This window comes from Sinocyclocheilus grahami, unplaced genomic scaffold, assembly GCF_001515645.1.
Source record: "Sinocyclocheilus grahami isolate Dianchi unplaced genomic scaffold, SAMN03320097.WGS_v1.1 scaffold345.1, whole genome shotgun sequence".
NCBI lineage: Eukaryota > Metazoa > Chordata > Actinopteri > Cypriniformes > Cyprinidae > Sinocyclocheilus > Sinocyclocheilus grahami.
In genome coordinates, this window is record NW_015505524.1 from 679,176 (window position 1) to 697,024 (window position 17,849).

The 17,849-nt window shown below is 37.6% G+C and overlaps 1 protein-coding gene across 1 annotated transcript in view; it reads left to right on the plus strand.

The window, feature by feature from the left end:
• The window catches only part of LOC107548251 (BAG family molecular chaperone regulator 4-like), a 20,971-nt gene extending 3,410 nt beyond the window's left edge, over positions 1-17,561 (plus strand). Inside the window, exons 2-5 of the mRNA XM_016228885.1 lie at positions 5,487-5,606; positions 5,702-5,893; positions 6,775-6,810; positions 15,858-17,561. Of these exons, the coding sequence (XP_016084371.1) occupies positions 5,487-5,606; positions 5,702-5,893; positions 6,775-6,810; positions 15,858-16,346 (837 nt within the window). The 3' untranslated portion in view covers positions 16,347-17,561. The remainder of the gene's footprint in view (positions 1-5,486; positions 5,607-5,701; positions 5,894-6,774; positions 6,811-15,857) is intronic.
• The last annotated feature ends 288 nt before the right edge of the window (positions 17,562-17,849 follow it).

Consider the following 17,849-nt stretch of genomic DNA (forward strand, 5'->3'; position numbering starts at 1 on the left):
TAGATAGATAGATAGATAGATAGATAGATAGATAGATAGATAGATAGATAGATAGATAGATAGATAGATAGATAGATAGATAGATAGATAGATAGACAGATAGATTTACTTAATGCAACTTATAACATCCAAGTAAATGATATAACACCAACATGTCAGAAAAAAAATTGAATAAAAAAAAAAAACAATAATTGAGTTGGAAAAAGGATCACCCCCTCCTAAAAATGACTTGTAAACTCAATCAGGTGTAGCTAATCACCTTCTCAATGGCACAGAAAGCCATTTGACTTTCAACTGTGATCAGCTGTGCTCATTTTGATCAGCTGAGCATGAAAAGAGCTTTTCTGGAGCATTTCAGGCCTTGGTAGTGCAACTGAAGCAAACAATCAACTATGGGTGGCAAGGCTCTGTCAAGAGATCTCCGGGATAAAGTTGTGGACAGGCACAAGTCAGGAGATGGAGACCAAAAAATGCCAAAGGCTTTAACAATGCCTAGAAGCACAGTGCTAATAAGAAGTGATAGGTATTTGGTACAACACAGATCCTCCCTGGATCAGCCAGAAAGTTGTCAATGGGAAGAAGGTTTACCTTCCAACATGACCGTGACCCAAAGCACACAGCTAAACTGAGCACACACAGTGTCTGAAGGAGAAAAAGGTGAATGCAGTGTTTCCCACAGACGTGCACTCTATGTGGCAGCACTTCTTCTGGGGGAAATGTATATGTATATACTGTAAATTATAATCAGCAGACGGGCTGATTGAAAATGCAAATTTACTCTCTGCCAGCAGGAGGCGCTTTAGGAGCTGCAGAAATAGCAGTTTCCCCGGTAACGGCTGTAATCAAAGCAGCGCTGCACTCACGAACGCTTCATCAGCATTATAGGAAAGATTAAATGAAAATGCCATCAAAACCTTTCTGAAGGCAATCGGTTCCCTTCAAAAAAAGAAAAATTTATATAAAAACACCCGTGCCGTGTTTTGATTTTGAAACGTGCAGTGCTCATGTTGAAAAATGTAGTTGCGGAGGTCAGTGTTGATATTGTGGCGGGCCGCTACAAATAAATCAATGTATGGGAAAACCCTGATGAATGTCCTTGCATGGCCTAGTCAGAGCCCAGACTTAAACCCCACTGAAAATCTGTGGAATGACTTGAAGACTGCAGTCCACAAACGCTCACCTTTTAACTGAACTTGAGCAGTTCTGAAAAGCAGAGTGAGCAAATATTGCAAAGTCAGCAGACACATTTCCCAACAGACTAAAGGCTGTAATTAAAGCAAAAGTTGGTTCATCAAAATACTGACGCAAAGGGGTGATCCTTTTTCCAACTCCGTGATTGTTTTTCATCGATGACTCCTTACACATTCATCTTATTTACAGTTTGTGTAGTCCCACCTGAAGTAACCTGGGTTTAAATGCCTTAAAAAGGACACAGGGTTGATAATCCTCCTCGACTTGTGTTCTCAGTAAGTTTTTATTCCCTGGATAACTTCTACTTGAGCCTGAGAATGAACAGTTCACTCACTCATTCAGAGTACGGACAAAATGTCTGTTTTTATATCACTCTGTATGGATCAGCATCATCAGATACCAAAATAAGGTGTCCAATATATTTTGTAAATATTGACCGATCTGGCGATGTCTTTAAAGGGGTCTTTAATGATGCGATTTCAATTTTTCCTTTCTCTTTGGAGTGTAACAAGCTCTTGGTGCATAAAGAAGATCTGTAAAGTTGCAAAGACTAAAGTCTCAAATCCAAAGAGATATTCTTTATAAAAGTTAAGACTCTGCCACGCCCCCCTAAAATGGCTGGTTCTAACACGCCCCCACATATCTACCTCACTATGTGGGAAGATTTGCATAACTCGTTTGTAATGGGTTTTAATGTTTTTGTCTCGTCGCTCCGGCCGGACACGGCATCAACAATATGGTAAGGGGCGTAACATTTCCGTCTCACGCTTGAGGTATTCGGCCAATCATAACGCACTGGATAGCTGGCCAATCACAGCACACCTCGCTTTTTCAGAACGATGAGCTTTGCAAAAATCTACGTGTTTCAGAAAGTGGGGCATAGAGGAGAAACAATATTTCATTACACCAAATACACAAAATAATGTTCTTTTTAGCAGCATCATATGACCCCTTTAAATAAATACAAAAATTTACACTACAGCATGGTTTCGAAATTATTAAGATTTCTCATCACGTGTTAAAAATATAGTAGCCATTTGTTTTTCTGGTGTTGTTGTAGTTACTAATAGGACCTATACTTATAATGAGGCAAATTATTTACAAAATCCCATTTAATTTCTAAAATTTTATATGACGGTTACTTAACATGGTTGTGACTCAGAAAACATTGAACTCGTAGCACAAGAAATATGGAATAATGACATTGGTATTACCTGATATTATTAATATTTTAATAAATATCTGACAAATATTGCAAAAAGATATTGATAAATATCTGAAAATATTTGTATTTTCGCTGTAGTTTGTATTTTTGATTGCACTTACTGGAAATTATAATAACTGCCGTCGGCTAAGAAGGAGCCTGTGTTATTTGCATTGCTTCCTTCCTGCACTTAAGTGCGAACTGTAGTTTCGATTTGAGCAATTGCCCTGCTGTAGGCTATTGGCTGTGCTAATTAGAAGGTGGCCGCATGACTGTAGAGTATTTAAACTGCTTGGTCACTGTCTTAACTTTGGAGAAGCGATTAGTCAACAGAAGAGATGGACGGCAGCGCGTGAGTGTTTTGCTTAATACTTGTTTGTACAGTTGTGCTCAAAATTATTCATACCCTTGGTAAATATGATCAAAGAAGGCTATGAAAATTCTGTATCAATCCTTTAGATATTTTATTTGAAAAATTTACTAAAATCTAAACTTTCATTGGAGAATAAGAATTTAAAATGGGAGAGAAATCTCATTATGAAATAAATGTTTTTCTCTAATACAAATTAATAAAAATTAATCATACCCTTTTATCCAATACTTTTTGCAACCTCCTTTTGCTAAGTGAATAGCTCTGAGTCTTCACCTATAATGCCGGAAGAGTTTAGAGAACAGCTGACAGGAGATCAGAGACCATTCCTTCATCCATAATCTCTCCAGACCCTTCAGATTTCCAGCTGCATGTTGATGCTTCTCCTCTACAGTTCACCACACTCATTTTCTATAGGGTTCAGCTCAGGGAACTGGGTAGGCCAGGGCAGCCACAGAAGCTTGGTTTTGTTCTCCGTGACCCATTTTTGTTTAGATTTTGATGTTTGATTGTGGATCATTGTCTTGTTGGAAGATCCAGCCATGGCCCATTATAAGATTTCTAGCATGGACAGTCAGTTTTTAATTTTCTATCCATTGGTATTTTATAGAATCCATTATGCCATCTATCTGAACAAGATATCCAGAATCTAGGCCCACAACATTAAAGATCCAGCAGTATATTTCATTGTACACATGCAGTACCAAACCCATCTTGAGTGTTTGCTGCTAAAAAGCTCATTTTTTTAGTTTCATCTGACCATTGAACCCAGTCCTGTTTAAAGTTCCAGTCGTGTCTAGCAAATAAATATGCTGGAGTTTGTTTTTGGATGAGAGCGTTTTCTTTTCTAGTTTTTTTCTTGAAACCCTCCCAAACAACATAGTTTTTTTTGTTTTGAGGCTTTCTGACCCCAAGACTCAACTATTTTCTGCAGTTCTCCAGCTGTGATCCTTGGAGAATCTTTGGCCACTCAAACTCTCCTCCTCACCGTGCATTAAGACTATATAGACACACGTCCTCTAACTGTATTAGAGAAAAATATTTATTTCGTTATGTGATTTTTTTTTTTTTTTCCCCCCTACTTTTTTTTATTTTTTACTTTAATTAAAGGTTAGATTTTTTATTTTTTTTGATTGAAAGATCAAGTGGATAAACAATGTGGATTTATTTTCACAGCTTTCTTTGATCATATTTATCAAGGGTATGAATAATTTTGAGCACAACTGTAGATCTGTTGTTGAAATTATTACTTGCTGCTAGGAAGGAATATTTCGTTTTTCTACTTTGTATTTTTACTGTAGTTTGTATTTTTGATTGCACTTACTGGTAATTATAATAATTGCCACATATATTTTTGGATGTATTGCTTTGTTGGAAATTCAATTGTTCATACTCACTTCCCTTATTTTAACATTTAGATTACCTGTGCCATCAATTAACCATCACTTAAAATTCATCTTTAAAGGGGTCATGAACTGAGAAACCAAATTCCCTTGCTCTTTTGACATATAAGAGGTCATTGTACTATAAAAACATCCTGCAAGTTTCAGAACACAAAACTTTCTCGTTAGTCTAACATCTTATATTGAAGGCAGTCTGCCAAAACAACAGTTAGTGGAATGTACCACTCTATGATGTAATAGTGGGGATAAGCACCACCTCCTCAGAAGAAGATTTTTGCTTAATACTTTGTTTTGAGATCTGTTGTTTAAATTATTACTTGCTGCTAGGAAGGATTATTTAGTTGTCTACCTATTTCTACTTTGTATTTTCATTGTAGTTTGTATTTTTGATTGCACTTACTGGTAATTATAATAATTGCCATTAACCATTTATTAACATTTCTATGTGAGTCTAATATATACAGTATCTCACAGAAGTGAGTACACCCCTCACATTTTTGTAAATATTTTATTATATCTTTTCATGTGACAACACTGAAGAAATGACACTTTGCTACAATGTAAAGTAGTGAGTGTACAGCTTGTATAACAGTGTACATTTGCTGTCCCCTCAAAATAACTCAACACACAGCCATTAATGTCTAAACCGCTGGCCACAAAAGTGAGTACACCCCTAAGTGAAAATGTCCAAACTGGGCCCAATTAGCCATTTTCTCTCCCCGGTGTCATGTGACTCATTAGTGTTACAAGGTCTCAGATATGAATGGGGAGCAGGTGTGTTAAATTTTGGTGTTATCGCTCTCAATCTCTCATACTGTTCAACATGGCACCTCATGGCAAAGAACTCTCTGAGGATCTGAAAAAAAGAGTTATTTTGAGGGGACAGCAAATTTACACTGTTATACAAGCTGTACACTCACTACTTTACATTGTAGCAAAGTGTAATTTCTTCAGTGTTGTCACATGAAAAGATATAATAAAATATTTACAAAAATGTGAGGGGTGTACTCACTTCTGTGAGATACTGCGTGTGTGTGAGTGTATAATATATATATATATATATAATTTATTATTTATTTATTTCAGTATGCAGTATTGCGTTGTGATTTGGGAGCAGATGGGAAATGAGTGACCATGTTTATATTATTTTATTGTAATATATTGTATTCAAATTATGACATTATTACTCTTACTATCCTTAAAAGCTCTCACACCACCAAATCATAACTAATACCTCTGAACATGTTTAACAGATTAATGCAAAAAAAATTCTGTACCCTAGTTTGTAACGTATAAACTATAACCATTTTTATTTCAGGATTCTCAGTATCCCGGCTACTCTAATTATTGGTATCCCCAATCGCACACGGCGGGACCTTATGGAAGCACATACCCCCCTGGAACAGAGGTCAACGGACAGGCCTCATACAATCCCCAGGTACTGCAGACATTTCAGGCTTATGTAACACCCTCTGTCAGTCAGTCAAATACACAGCAGACTTATCTCGCTTCACTCTGCCGTGCCCTTTTCAGGCAATGTCAGGCTATTCCAATGGGGTGTACAATCCAGGACAGTACTCCTCGAGTATGCTACATCCCTCCAACCCCTTCTACTGCAGTAACCAGGTTCCTTCAAGACAGCCTCAGTATCACAGCCAGCCCTGCCCTGAACAAAATGCGGGGGGTTCAGCTCCTCCCCCCTACCCCGTTCCTCACTGCCAAGGGGTAAATTCAGTTACATGTAAACATAATAAAAGATTGTTTATTTAGTTTTGTACAAATTTTTGGGTCAATTGTAAGTAGTGTCCATAATAAAGAAAATTAATAATCATTTAAAAATCTACTTTAAAACATGTGCCAAGTTCTTAGTAATGTATTCTTTGTATTCAAATAAAAAAAAAACATTTAAATTTAATGATAAACTGTCATGTGGTGTAACAAACAAGTGAAATGAAATAAAAAAATGTCTTAAACCTTGAATAAATGTGTGTAACAGCATTGCTGTTGTTAAATATTTTTTGGTAATGCAAAGAAATAAATAAATGTAAATGTAAATTTAAGATGAAAAACTCTTCTGAATGCATGAATGTACCAGCATTGTTATTGTTAACTATTGTTTTGGTAATTAAAATAAAGTATAAAAATTTGATTAAACCCTTTTAATGTACTGTAACTGAAATAAGTTGACGTACTAAAATGAGATAAATATAAATATTAAAAACTAATAAAAATGACAAAAGCACATAACAAAATTACTAAAATTTAAATAAAAACTGAAAATATAAAAAAAGCTAATTTAAAATATTAATGAATACTATAATAGTAAATACATATTGTGATCATTATTTAAATTTTTTTTTTAAATGTTTAGTTAAATAATTTTTAAACATCATGAACGTTTTGGGGAGTTGCACCGCATGACATTTTGACATCATGACATCAGAACTAATATTCTGATATTTTAAGAGACTTGTTGACTTCTGGATTTTAATTTTTTAATCACTTTCTGTTTTCCTGTTTTTCCCCCCCTGCATTTTGCTTGTACCACATGAAAAAGTATCTCTCAATGTCATAGTTCTTTCTGGACTTTTTTTCCCCCCTGTTAGGCCCCTGGCTACCCAGCAGGACGCGCTGTCTTCACTGTATCTAACGCACACACTCTCAAGCGTCCGCAAGTTCGCTTTGAGTGCGCGCGACGTCGTTTCGCGTGGCGGTGCGCACAACATTTTTTTTACGTTTCCGTGTAGCTCTGCTTCCGAAGATGCACGAGTTCAAAGCGACTCTAGCCGAACATGCACGTCTGTGCCAGCATTTGTGTGAAACAGAAGCAGTTTGGTGTTATGTTCAGTCACACACACAGATTACGCTGCGGCCGAACTCAGGAACAAACTTTTTAGCGCTGCCCCGCAGTTTTATCAACTAAATTAGTTGTGGTTTCTTAATAAGAGGCTTAATAACCGCCAGCTTGAATGGTTTTGGGACGTGACCTAAATTCAACGATGAGTTAATAATATTGAGAAGTGGTTCTTCTGCTACAGGTAACAACTCTTTTAATAATTTAGTGGGTACAGGATCTAATAGGCATGTTGTTGGTTTAGATGCAGTTATAAGTTTATTTAGCTCTTCCTGTCCTATAGCTGTAAAGCACTGCAGTTTATCTTTTGGTGCGATGAATGAAGCTGAAGTATTATACGCTGTAGAATCTACATTTGTTATTGTATTTCTGATGTTATCTATTTTATCAGTGAAGAAATTCATAAAGTCATTACTATTAAACTGTGCGGGAATATTTAGATCGGGTGGCGTCTGGTTATTTGTTAATCTAGCCACTGTGCTAAATAAAAACCTAGGATTGTTTTGGTTATTTTCTATGAGTTTGTGGATATGCTCGGCCCTGGCAGCTTTTAGAGCCTGTCTATAGCTGGACATACTGTTTTTCCACGCAATTCTAAAAACTTCCAAGTTAGTTTTTCTCCATTTGCGCTCAAGACTACGAGTTTTTTTTTCTTGAGAGAATGGGTATTACTGTTGTACCATGGCGCAGTACGTTTTTCTCTAACCTTTTTCAATTTGATGGGGGCAACAGCTTCTAATGTATTAGAGAAGATAGTGCCCATGTTGCTAGTTATTTCGTCTAGTTCATGTGTACTTATTGGTACACAGAGCAGTTGAGATAAATCAGGCAGGTTATTTGTGAATCTGTCTTTGGTGGCTGGAACAATAGTTCTGCCCGGACGATAACGCGGAGCCATATAGTTAATATTAGTAATACGCAGCATGCACGATACAAGGAAATGGTCAGTAACATCATCGCTTTGAGGTACGATATCTATATCAGTAAGATCAATTCCATGCGATATAATTAAATCTAGCGTATGATTAAAACGATGAGTGGGCCCGGTGACATTTTGCTTTACTCCAAAAGAGTTTATTAGGTCAGTGAACGCAAGTCCTAATGCATCATTTGTATTATCAACGTGAATATTAAAATCTCCGACAATTAGTGCTTTATCAACAGTAACCAATAGGTCTGAGAGGAAATCTGCAAATTCTTTTAGGAAATCTGTATACGGCCCTGGTGGTCTATACACAGTAGCCAGAGCAAGAGATACGATAGATTTCTTTTGCATATCTGACAGTGTAACATTAAGCATTAGTATTTCAAATGAGTTAAACCTGTATCCTGTCTTCTGAGTAACATTGAGAATATCACTATATATTGTTGCAACACCGCCGCCACGACCAGTCTGACGGGGCTCATGCTTATAATAGTAGCTTGGTGGAGTAGACTCATTTAGACCAATATAATCATTAGGTTTTAGCCAGATTTCAGTCAAGCAGAGTACATCAAAACGATTATCTGTGATCATTTCATTTACAATAACTGCTTTGGGTGCGAGTGATCTAATGTCTAATGACTCAATTTTAAGGCATAACTTGATTTGCCACCATACTACTGAACTTCTCCATCTAAAAAATTACTAATAATTTTTGAGTAATTTTTTTTGTTGAACTATTACTTTAAAATATGATGGTAGGTCATAGAAATTACATCATTACAGGTTTCAATCTTACATTTGAAATGTTTTATAATCAAGCTATAGCAAGTTTTTGCGTTGTCGAGCTGCAGTCTTCATCTATATGTCCTAGGTTACATGACACTGCATTTGAATATTGAAGAATTAATGCACGTTGCGTGTCACCCCTGTGTTTCAGAGCAAGCGTACGACACCGAGGCCATGGTGAGGCCAAAATAAATCTGGATTTGTTACTTCGTTTTTAGAGTATAATGTTTACATGACATTTTATAAAGACAAATGATTGCATCAGTCTGCCAGATATCGAACTTCTAAAGTGCATGTAAACATAATGACGGGCACTTTGGCAAAAACACAGTGGGAAGGGTGCTGTTAAGAGAGTGCTGGGTTCACCTCATGTAAACACTTCTTCCCTCCCAAAACTGATTACATAAGACAGCTCAACTCTCCCACTATCAGAACATCTTACTGTACATCACAACACTCAGATTTCCTGTTTTCAACTCACAAACATGGACACTTGCATATTTAGTACTGCGGTTGTACAGTCTCATTTTAAAAGTAATTGTCCGTTTCTCGCAACGAATCAAAGTTTCAAAATCAACAGAATCTTAATCTCAGACTTTCAGTTGTTCAAAAAACAAATGAATTTCCTTACTATAAAACCCAACGTATACTTCAGTTTTGACAGCCAAATGCATAGCCTTTCAAAGTATACTTCATTTGTATTCAAATTTCAATTTCTTTAATTTACCAGCGAGTGTGCTTGAGAAGAACTGAAATAAATGGCCTTTAATGCTGGAAATTTTGGTTGTTTGGAACTATTGGCTGCTCCATGACACGTGTTACTTCCGCATTCCTCAGTTCTTTTGGAAGTCACGTGGGAGTGTCGCAACTCTGGTATTCAACGGCTCTGGCTCCAACTTGCCTCAACACACCTGCTTGGAAGTTTCTAGTATGCCTAGTAAGAGCTTGATTAGCTGGTTCAGGTGTGTTTAATGGATTGGAGCTGAACTCTGTAGGACAGTAGCCCTCCAGGAACAGAATTGGACACCCTTGAATTGGGCAAAACAAAAACAGCAGATGGGCTGTTTTTGTTTCGTTCAGATCAGTATCAGTAATTGTATCGCGATTCGTTTTAACATCCCAACCAACTTGAATTATCACACATTTTTATCGATTTCCAACCGGCTCAGGTTGCATCCTTGCATCTCTTGTTTTTAACTAATCTTGGGTCAGTTTTATAGCTCCATTTTTAATTAAATTAATTTTATTACTCATGCATGTATAATACGAAAAGGAAAATAATCCTTAATTGCTTCTAAAGGACTACAAATGAATAAAACACCAATTTTACAGAACCTTTATATTTAATTGTATTTAATTTAGGACTGTCAACGTTAATGCGTCAACGCATGTGATTCGTTCAAAAATCCTTAACACGTTAAAATAATTTAATGCAAAATTACTGAAGCACATTTTGTTATTCTAAACCTTATAGCTGATTTCTCTTCTCTTCTCTGACCTTCTCTGTTTGCAATCAGATCATTTTAAGCCACTGTGGGAAAGTTTTCAGTCCAGTGTTCCAGTAAGCGAATGCATTCAAACAATCCATCCAAAACAGCGCTAATGTAAAGAAAACCACACTGATTACATCAGAGATGGCAGAGACAATAGAGACTCATCTTGCGAGAATTATTATTAAGCTCCGTCCTATTCTGTGATTGTCACTGAAGAGCGCGAAAGCTCACGCATCGCTCTGTGTGAAATACAGACTGAACGAAACGTCAAAACATCCCGCAAACTAAATTTTCTCAGCTGGATAAAGACAACCCACTTTAAAGTCAAGTAAAGTTGTGATGGCTGAGTTGACTGAATTCGGAAAAGTTTTTTTTTTTTTTTTTTTACTTTTGTGTGCACAAATGTAATTCTTATATCATTTGGTCCTTTTTTGAAAAGACATCTAAATTCATCTTGAAATAAGCTTGCAGAAAATGCAGTTTTGTAAGAATCACCCTTCAATCTTTTGGTTTAATTTGCTGGATATAATAAATAATGACAAAATGAATGTGTTACACAAGATAAATGGTGTATGCTTAATTTCATGATAAGTGTCCGATTAATCGCAATTAGTCACACAAAAAGGGTGATTAATCAGATTAAAAATTTTAATCTATTGACAGCCCTGATTTAATTAATTGTAGATTACATTTAATAGATTACATTTTCATGAAAACATTTGCAATTGGTTTGTAAAAAGTATCAAAGGTTTTGTTGCATTCACACTTTTTTGACCAGCAGGTGCTGTGTTTCCAGTCCTTTGGAAAAGTAAATAATTTTATCAAGCAGTTAGGCTTTTCTGAAAAAAAAACCGCCCTACGTCAAGCACTTTTTTGACAGTTTACCAATGACAAGCGAGTAGCGAGACCAGTCGTTCCCATAACAACAAGAAAAAATGGAGAAGGTGCCGGTAGACAGACTTATCGTACTAGTTTAGATTTTTGTTTAGTCTAAAATATGCCACAAACTGTGCATCATCCAACCGGAGCTCCTGGACTAAATTGTTGTAAACACCATACTGTTTCCTTCCCTGTCTAATGTCATGCACCCACAAACGTTGTTGTGAACCGACATTCTCCTCCACGTTAACTTCAAACTTCCTTCAACTTCCTCTTTCTCAACATTTCTGCACCACACAGCACTAGGCTACTGTTGCAGCTGTTTTTATAGCAACAAAAGATGCTCAGCTGCTATTTGTAACCAAAACGCTGCCAGCTTTTTTATTTAAATTTTTTTACTAAAATGCACCTGTCAACTTTTTCTTGTCAAAAAAGACGCCAGGTGAGAACACGCTCTTAGTATGGTTTATTCTGAGCTTTCGAAAGCTTTCTCCCATCACTAGCATACAGAGTATGCACTGTTGGAAAAATGGGGTTACACTTGTACATAGGATTGGGTACCGAAACCCGGTACCAATATAGCACCGGTACCCATGTAACCAGTATGTACTAGAACCGAATCAGAACGCAGATTTTGGTGCCATGCTTGAGCGATCGATTGAAATATTTGTCATCTGGTTCTTCGCAACAGACGTAAGAAGCATCATCACCGGTACCGCACGTGAAAAATAATTTCCCGACGAACTCGAGAAAATGCACGAGAACTCAAGTCGGAAAGCTCTAATAATACAAATCCAACACATCTTTGTAGTAACGCGAGTGTCCATGTTGTTTTCACATTCCGACTTAAAAGCACAAATCGGGAAATGAGAGCATCCGAGGAGTGCGTGAATGCACTTGCTCTGATGGCAGCAAGGTAGCCTTCCGTTAACTAAGCTAAACATGCTTAAATTAAAATGCCTAAAGCTAAACCTCCCTTGTATTCACATTTCTAAACCTGTTGACCAACAAAAGAGAACATCATAACCTTTTTACTCCACAAATCCAGTCAAATGCTTCTTTTTGTGATTTGATGTGGCGGCTTGTCACAGAATGAGGCAGAAAATATGTTCCATAGGCTACTTTAAAAAGAATACATCAATTAGCAATGGATTATAAATATACTTAATTATTATGAAAATGCCAGAGATGGCTTGAATAACACAGATAAAGTATATTGTCGTAGTCGAGTGTTTATTGTCTTTGTTTTATCATTCAAAACATTTATATGTTCTGTTTACTCAGTTACAGCTAGGGCTGGGTATCGAGTTTGATACTTTTTAGGCACCGGCCGAATTACCGCGATATCGAGTATCGAAAAACTTCTCGTCGTTTAGTACCAAATTTCGATACCTAAGGGGTAATCTCATCAACGTCAGTGAGCCAATAAGCCTGCAGCACTAGTGTTCGACTAGAAGTGGCGTGGCGCAGATCGATCAGTGTTTTGACATCTGCAAGAGCGATTCGAACGCATACGGAGCAGTCTGCTCTCTATAGCTCTCGTACTGTAATACACTGATCAGTCTGCACAGTCGGTCTGCGTCAAGTTGAACACACCTACTACTGTAGTTAACACCGGTTACACTCAGAGATGTGGCTCACTATAGTGTAGTATAGTGAGGCCCAGCCCCCTTACATGTAAGGCTATATTTACACTAGTATGTTTTTGTTTAAAAATGAAAACGATCCTCATCATAGCCTACTGGCGTTTCCACTGCGTTTCAAGCTGGCTTTCCACTATCTCCGACAAACGACAGACTGGAAGTCATTCATTTCCAATGGAGAGTAGTGCGGGAAGTCCGTTCATACTACACGTCCGAAAGTGCATGTTACATGACCATTCATGCACACATCATTCTACATAAGACAATAAGATTTATATTCCGCTTTTACTCAAAACTCACTTTAAACCACCATCAAGTGTTTTAATAACTTCTGATTGCTGTCTAATGTGTGTTTTGGCCACGTAATGTTGCTGAAATATTACTCAGAACAGCGTTCGTGGAAGAAAAAACACCGACAGACAGACAGCGCTGGAAGCTGCTAATGCTCATCAGTAAATCAGTGGAAAATAAATAGCAATGATGAGTGTCTGAGCTATACGTTTTAAAACGAACACGCACTAGTGTAAATGTAGCCTATAACAGATGTGTAAACAAGTCTATTTCAGCTTTTGATATTAAAACTATTTGCACTGATTTATTGTGTTGGTTACATTTTAATGCTTTGTGCAGTGGCTCAGGAGATGAGTCTTTGAGTCTGTATAAACATCACCAAGCTGAAAAATAAAACGAACTCAAGTCGGAAAGCTCTAATAATACAAATCCAACACATCTTTGTAGTAACGCGAGTGTCCATGTTGTTTTCACATTCCGACTTAAAAGCACAAATCGGGAAATGAGAGCATCCGAGGAGTGCGTGAATGCACTTGCTCTGATGGCAGCAAGGTAGCCTTCCGTTAACTAAGCTAAACATGCTTAAATTAAAATGCCTAAAGCTAAACCTCCCTTGTATTCACATTTCTAAACCTGTTGACCAACAAAAGAGAACATCATAACCTTTTTACTCCACAAATCCAGTCAAATGCTTCTTTTTGTGATTTGATGTGGCGGCTTGTCACAGAATGAGGCAGAAAATATGTTCCATAGGCTACTTTAAAAAGAATAAATCAATTAGCAATGGATTATAAATATACTTAATTATTATGAAAATGCCAGAGATGGCTTGAATAACACAGATAAAGTATATTGTCGTAGTCGAGTGTTTATTGTCTTTGTTTTATCATTCAAAACATTTATATGTTCTGTTTACTCAGTTACAGCTAGGGCTGGGTATCGAGTTTGATACTTTTTAGGCACCGGCCGAATTACCGCGATATCGAGTATCGAAAAACTTCTCGTCGTTTAGTACCAAATTTCGATACCTAAGGGGTAATCTCATCAACGTCAGTGAGCCAATAAGCCTGCAGCACTAGTGTTCGACTAGAAGTGGCGTGGCGCAGATCGATCAGTGTTTTGACATCTGCGAGAGCGATTCGAACGCATACGGAGCAGTCTGCTCTCTATAGCTCTCGTACTGTAATACACTGATCAGTCTGCACAGTCGGTCTGCGTCAAGTTGAACACACCTACTACTGTAGTTAACACCGGTTACACTCAGAGATGTGGCTCACTATAGTGTAGTATAGTGAGGCCCAGCCCCCTTACATGTAAGGCTATATTTACACTAGTATGTTTTTGTTTAAAAATGAAAACGATCCTCATCATAGCCTACTGGCGTTTCCACTGCGTTTCAAGCTGGCTTTCCACTATCTCCGACAAACGACAGACTGGAAGTCATTCATTTCCAATGGAGAGTAGTGCGGGAAGTCCGTTCATACTACACGTCCGAAAGTGCATGTTACATGACCATTCATGCACACATCATTCTACATAAGACAATAAGATTTATATTCCGCTTTTACTCAAAACTCACTTTAAACCACCATCAAGTGTTTTAATAACTTCTGATTGCTGTCTAATGTGTGTTTTGGCCACGTAATGTTGCTGAAATATTACTCAGAACAGCGTTCGTGGAAGAAAAAACACCGACAGACAGACAGCGCTGGAAGCTGCTAATGCTCATCAGTAAATCAGTGGAAAATAAATAGCAATGATGAGTGTCTGAGCTATACGTTTTAAAACGAACACGCACTAGTGTAAATGTAGCCTATAACAGATGTGTAAACAAGTCTATTTCAGCTTTTGATATTAAAACTATTTGCACTGATTTATTGTGTTGGTTACATTTTAATGCTTTGTGCAGTGGCTCAGGAGATGAGTCTTTGAGTCTGTATAAACATCACCAAGCTGAAAAATAAAACCAATATATATATATTTTTTTAGATAATGTGATTTTGTTAAAATGTATTTAATAAAATTGGTATCGAAAAAAGTATCGTTCAGGAACCGGTATCGAAGTCAAGGTATCGGTACCGATATCGAAAATTTTTGAACGATACCCAGCCCTAGTTACAGCTATAATAGCATGCCATTGTCCATATAAGGGATTTTCTGGAGGGTCATGAGTTCGCTACTTCTGTGACTAGATATGTGGATTTTCTGTGCAAGGGTGCCCTCTGGCGTCCGGTATGAATGAAACAGGCATCATGTGTTTATAGTGCTAATTTTTATTTATTTATTAATTTTTTTAATAAGTATCTACCGATATCGAAAATTTTTGAACGATACCCAGCCCTAGTTACAGCTATAATAGCATGCCATTGTCCATATAAGGGATTTTCTGGAGGGTCATGAGTTCGCTACTTCTGTGACTAGATATGTGGATTTTCTGTGCAAGGGTGCCCTCTGGCGTCCGGTATGAATGAAACAGGCATCATGTGTTTATAGTGCTAATGGCCAATCCATCATTTTTTGGGGAATTTTTATTTATTTATTAATTTTTTTAATAAGTATCAGTTCAGGCACCGGAACCATTTTAAAAGTATCGATTTGGCACCGGTATCGCAAAAAAATAAAACGATACCCAACCCTACCTGTACAGTTTGTGCATACTATGCTGGTGATGAATATGTCATGCGCACACATACTCTAGCATGCGTGTAAAAAAAACCAACAACAGAGTATACTTTGGGTTTAACACATGCAAAATGCACATTGCAGTTTTCGAATTGGTATATTGTGTAATATTGAAGAACTTTTTAATCTCTCTTAGGATCTACCATATCACAGTCAGCCTCATATCCACCCTCGAAACCAGCATCCAGGCTCCAAACCACGAGCCAGCACTCCAAGCCCAATTCCACCTCCGCCCAATGCCGCCCAGTTCAGCGCTCCGCCTCAAATCTACAACAAGGCTCCCTCCGGAGGTGCAGGACCTGAGCCCAAACCAGCCCAGAATGAACAACCTCCAACGTCTTCCCACCAAGGATCGTCCACTCCAGCCCCATTAAGCGATAATCCCAGCCTGGCTCGAGTTCAGCAGGTTCTGGCCAGAGTTCAGCTCTTCCAAGAGGACGTGGATGAGTTTGTGGGGAAAAAGACAGACAAGAGCTACCGGTGCCTGGAGGAACATTTAACAAAAGAGCTGCTGGAATTGGACTCGGTGGAGACCAACGGACAGGACAACGTTCGACAGGCTCGCAAAGAAGCCGTTCAGAGGATCCAGGCCATCTTGGACCGCCTTGAGAAAAAGGCTTTCTAATAACAGAGTGGTTGTTCTTTTTTTTCTTCTTCTTTTTAATGATATCTCCTCATGATAACAGATTAGGATTTTCACAGTTTGTCAGTTAGTTTGCCAGCATTAACTTTGTGGTATTTTTGGGTTGTGTACCTTATTGATGGTAATGTATTAGTAGAAATACAGGTGCAAAATGTCCTAATCATTGCAGTGCCATACTCAAACCAGCCTTCTGCCATCCAGCAAAGAGCAGCGGCAGTCTGACATCTGCACAGAATTAAACATAAGTCTCATTGCATAACACCATCTTAAGACCTTCGTTGTTGTTTTTTTGTTGTTTTTTCTTGAGTCTAGGCAGACTGAAAGGATAAAACGGAGCTAATTCAACCACATTTTAATACTTCCAGGGGTTTTTGGTAGCACAACTTTCAAGACCAGTGCTTTTTGCACTGGGAATGTTGTTTAGCACTGCTGTTATTCCAATACTTTCTTGATTATTTTGTAAAATATCTTGATCTATAAATAAAAGAAGGTCAGTTTTTTGTAACTCCATTTAATTTCACCCATTTTCTATTGGATTTTGTATTAGTTTCATCACTGGTTTCATTCAGTCACCTTCTTCATGGAAATGTATGAATAAAGGTGCAATCACATTTGCCACGTTTCGCCATCAAAAAGGTTTTCCGCTGTTAATAGTGAAGCAATTCATGAAACACCTCTCACACAAAAGTCACTTTCAAACCAAACAGCTTTCTGTTGATTAATGCGATGTTGATTAATCTTGGAGATTCCTATTAAAATTATTGGATTTCATTTGCAAAATTTTGCAGTGTTAAATGTACCTGCGCCTTAACTGATTACACAGTTTTCGATTTAGAGCATGGTTCGGTCTTGTCCAAACTGAATGTTACAAACCCACAGCTTGGACGGATCTCGGACCAGCTGCTATTGGATCCATAGTTCCTGTCCCGCTACTCCTTTTCCAGGCCGCATCTGGATTTTAAAGACCCCTTGAAATTCTTAAAATCAAAAATGGTGTTTTGTGGGTTTTAGACCTTATCGGTTAGCTTTGAGACCATCTACATGCTAGTATGCTATTAAAAGTTGACAAACCTTCAGTACCGCCTGCCTCCAACAAGCAATAGCTAGTAGCAAATCATGGTTTTCCTAGGCTGCGATGTAAACGGTTTATAAAGACAAGCCCTTTGATATTTTATGTTTTGCCCCAACTTCTTGTTTAAATATTAAAGAAATTGCTTTCATCAAACCATTTCACATGGTCTTTAAAGTTCAATGAAGCCTACTTCATCTGCTGTGGTCACTTCCTTTGATTGTGCACCTGCATCTCAGTTCACCTTTTAGTAGAGGCCTTTGTGTTAACATGATTGTTTACATCCTGCAGTTCGGAGAACTTTTAGCTATTGTTCATTTTCTTTCCTTTGTTTGTGAGACTACTGATCTGTAGCTGATTCAACGCATCTGCGTCAGAGTTCAGGTGGCAGTAGCCATATACAGACCGTATATAGT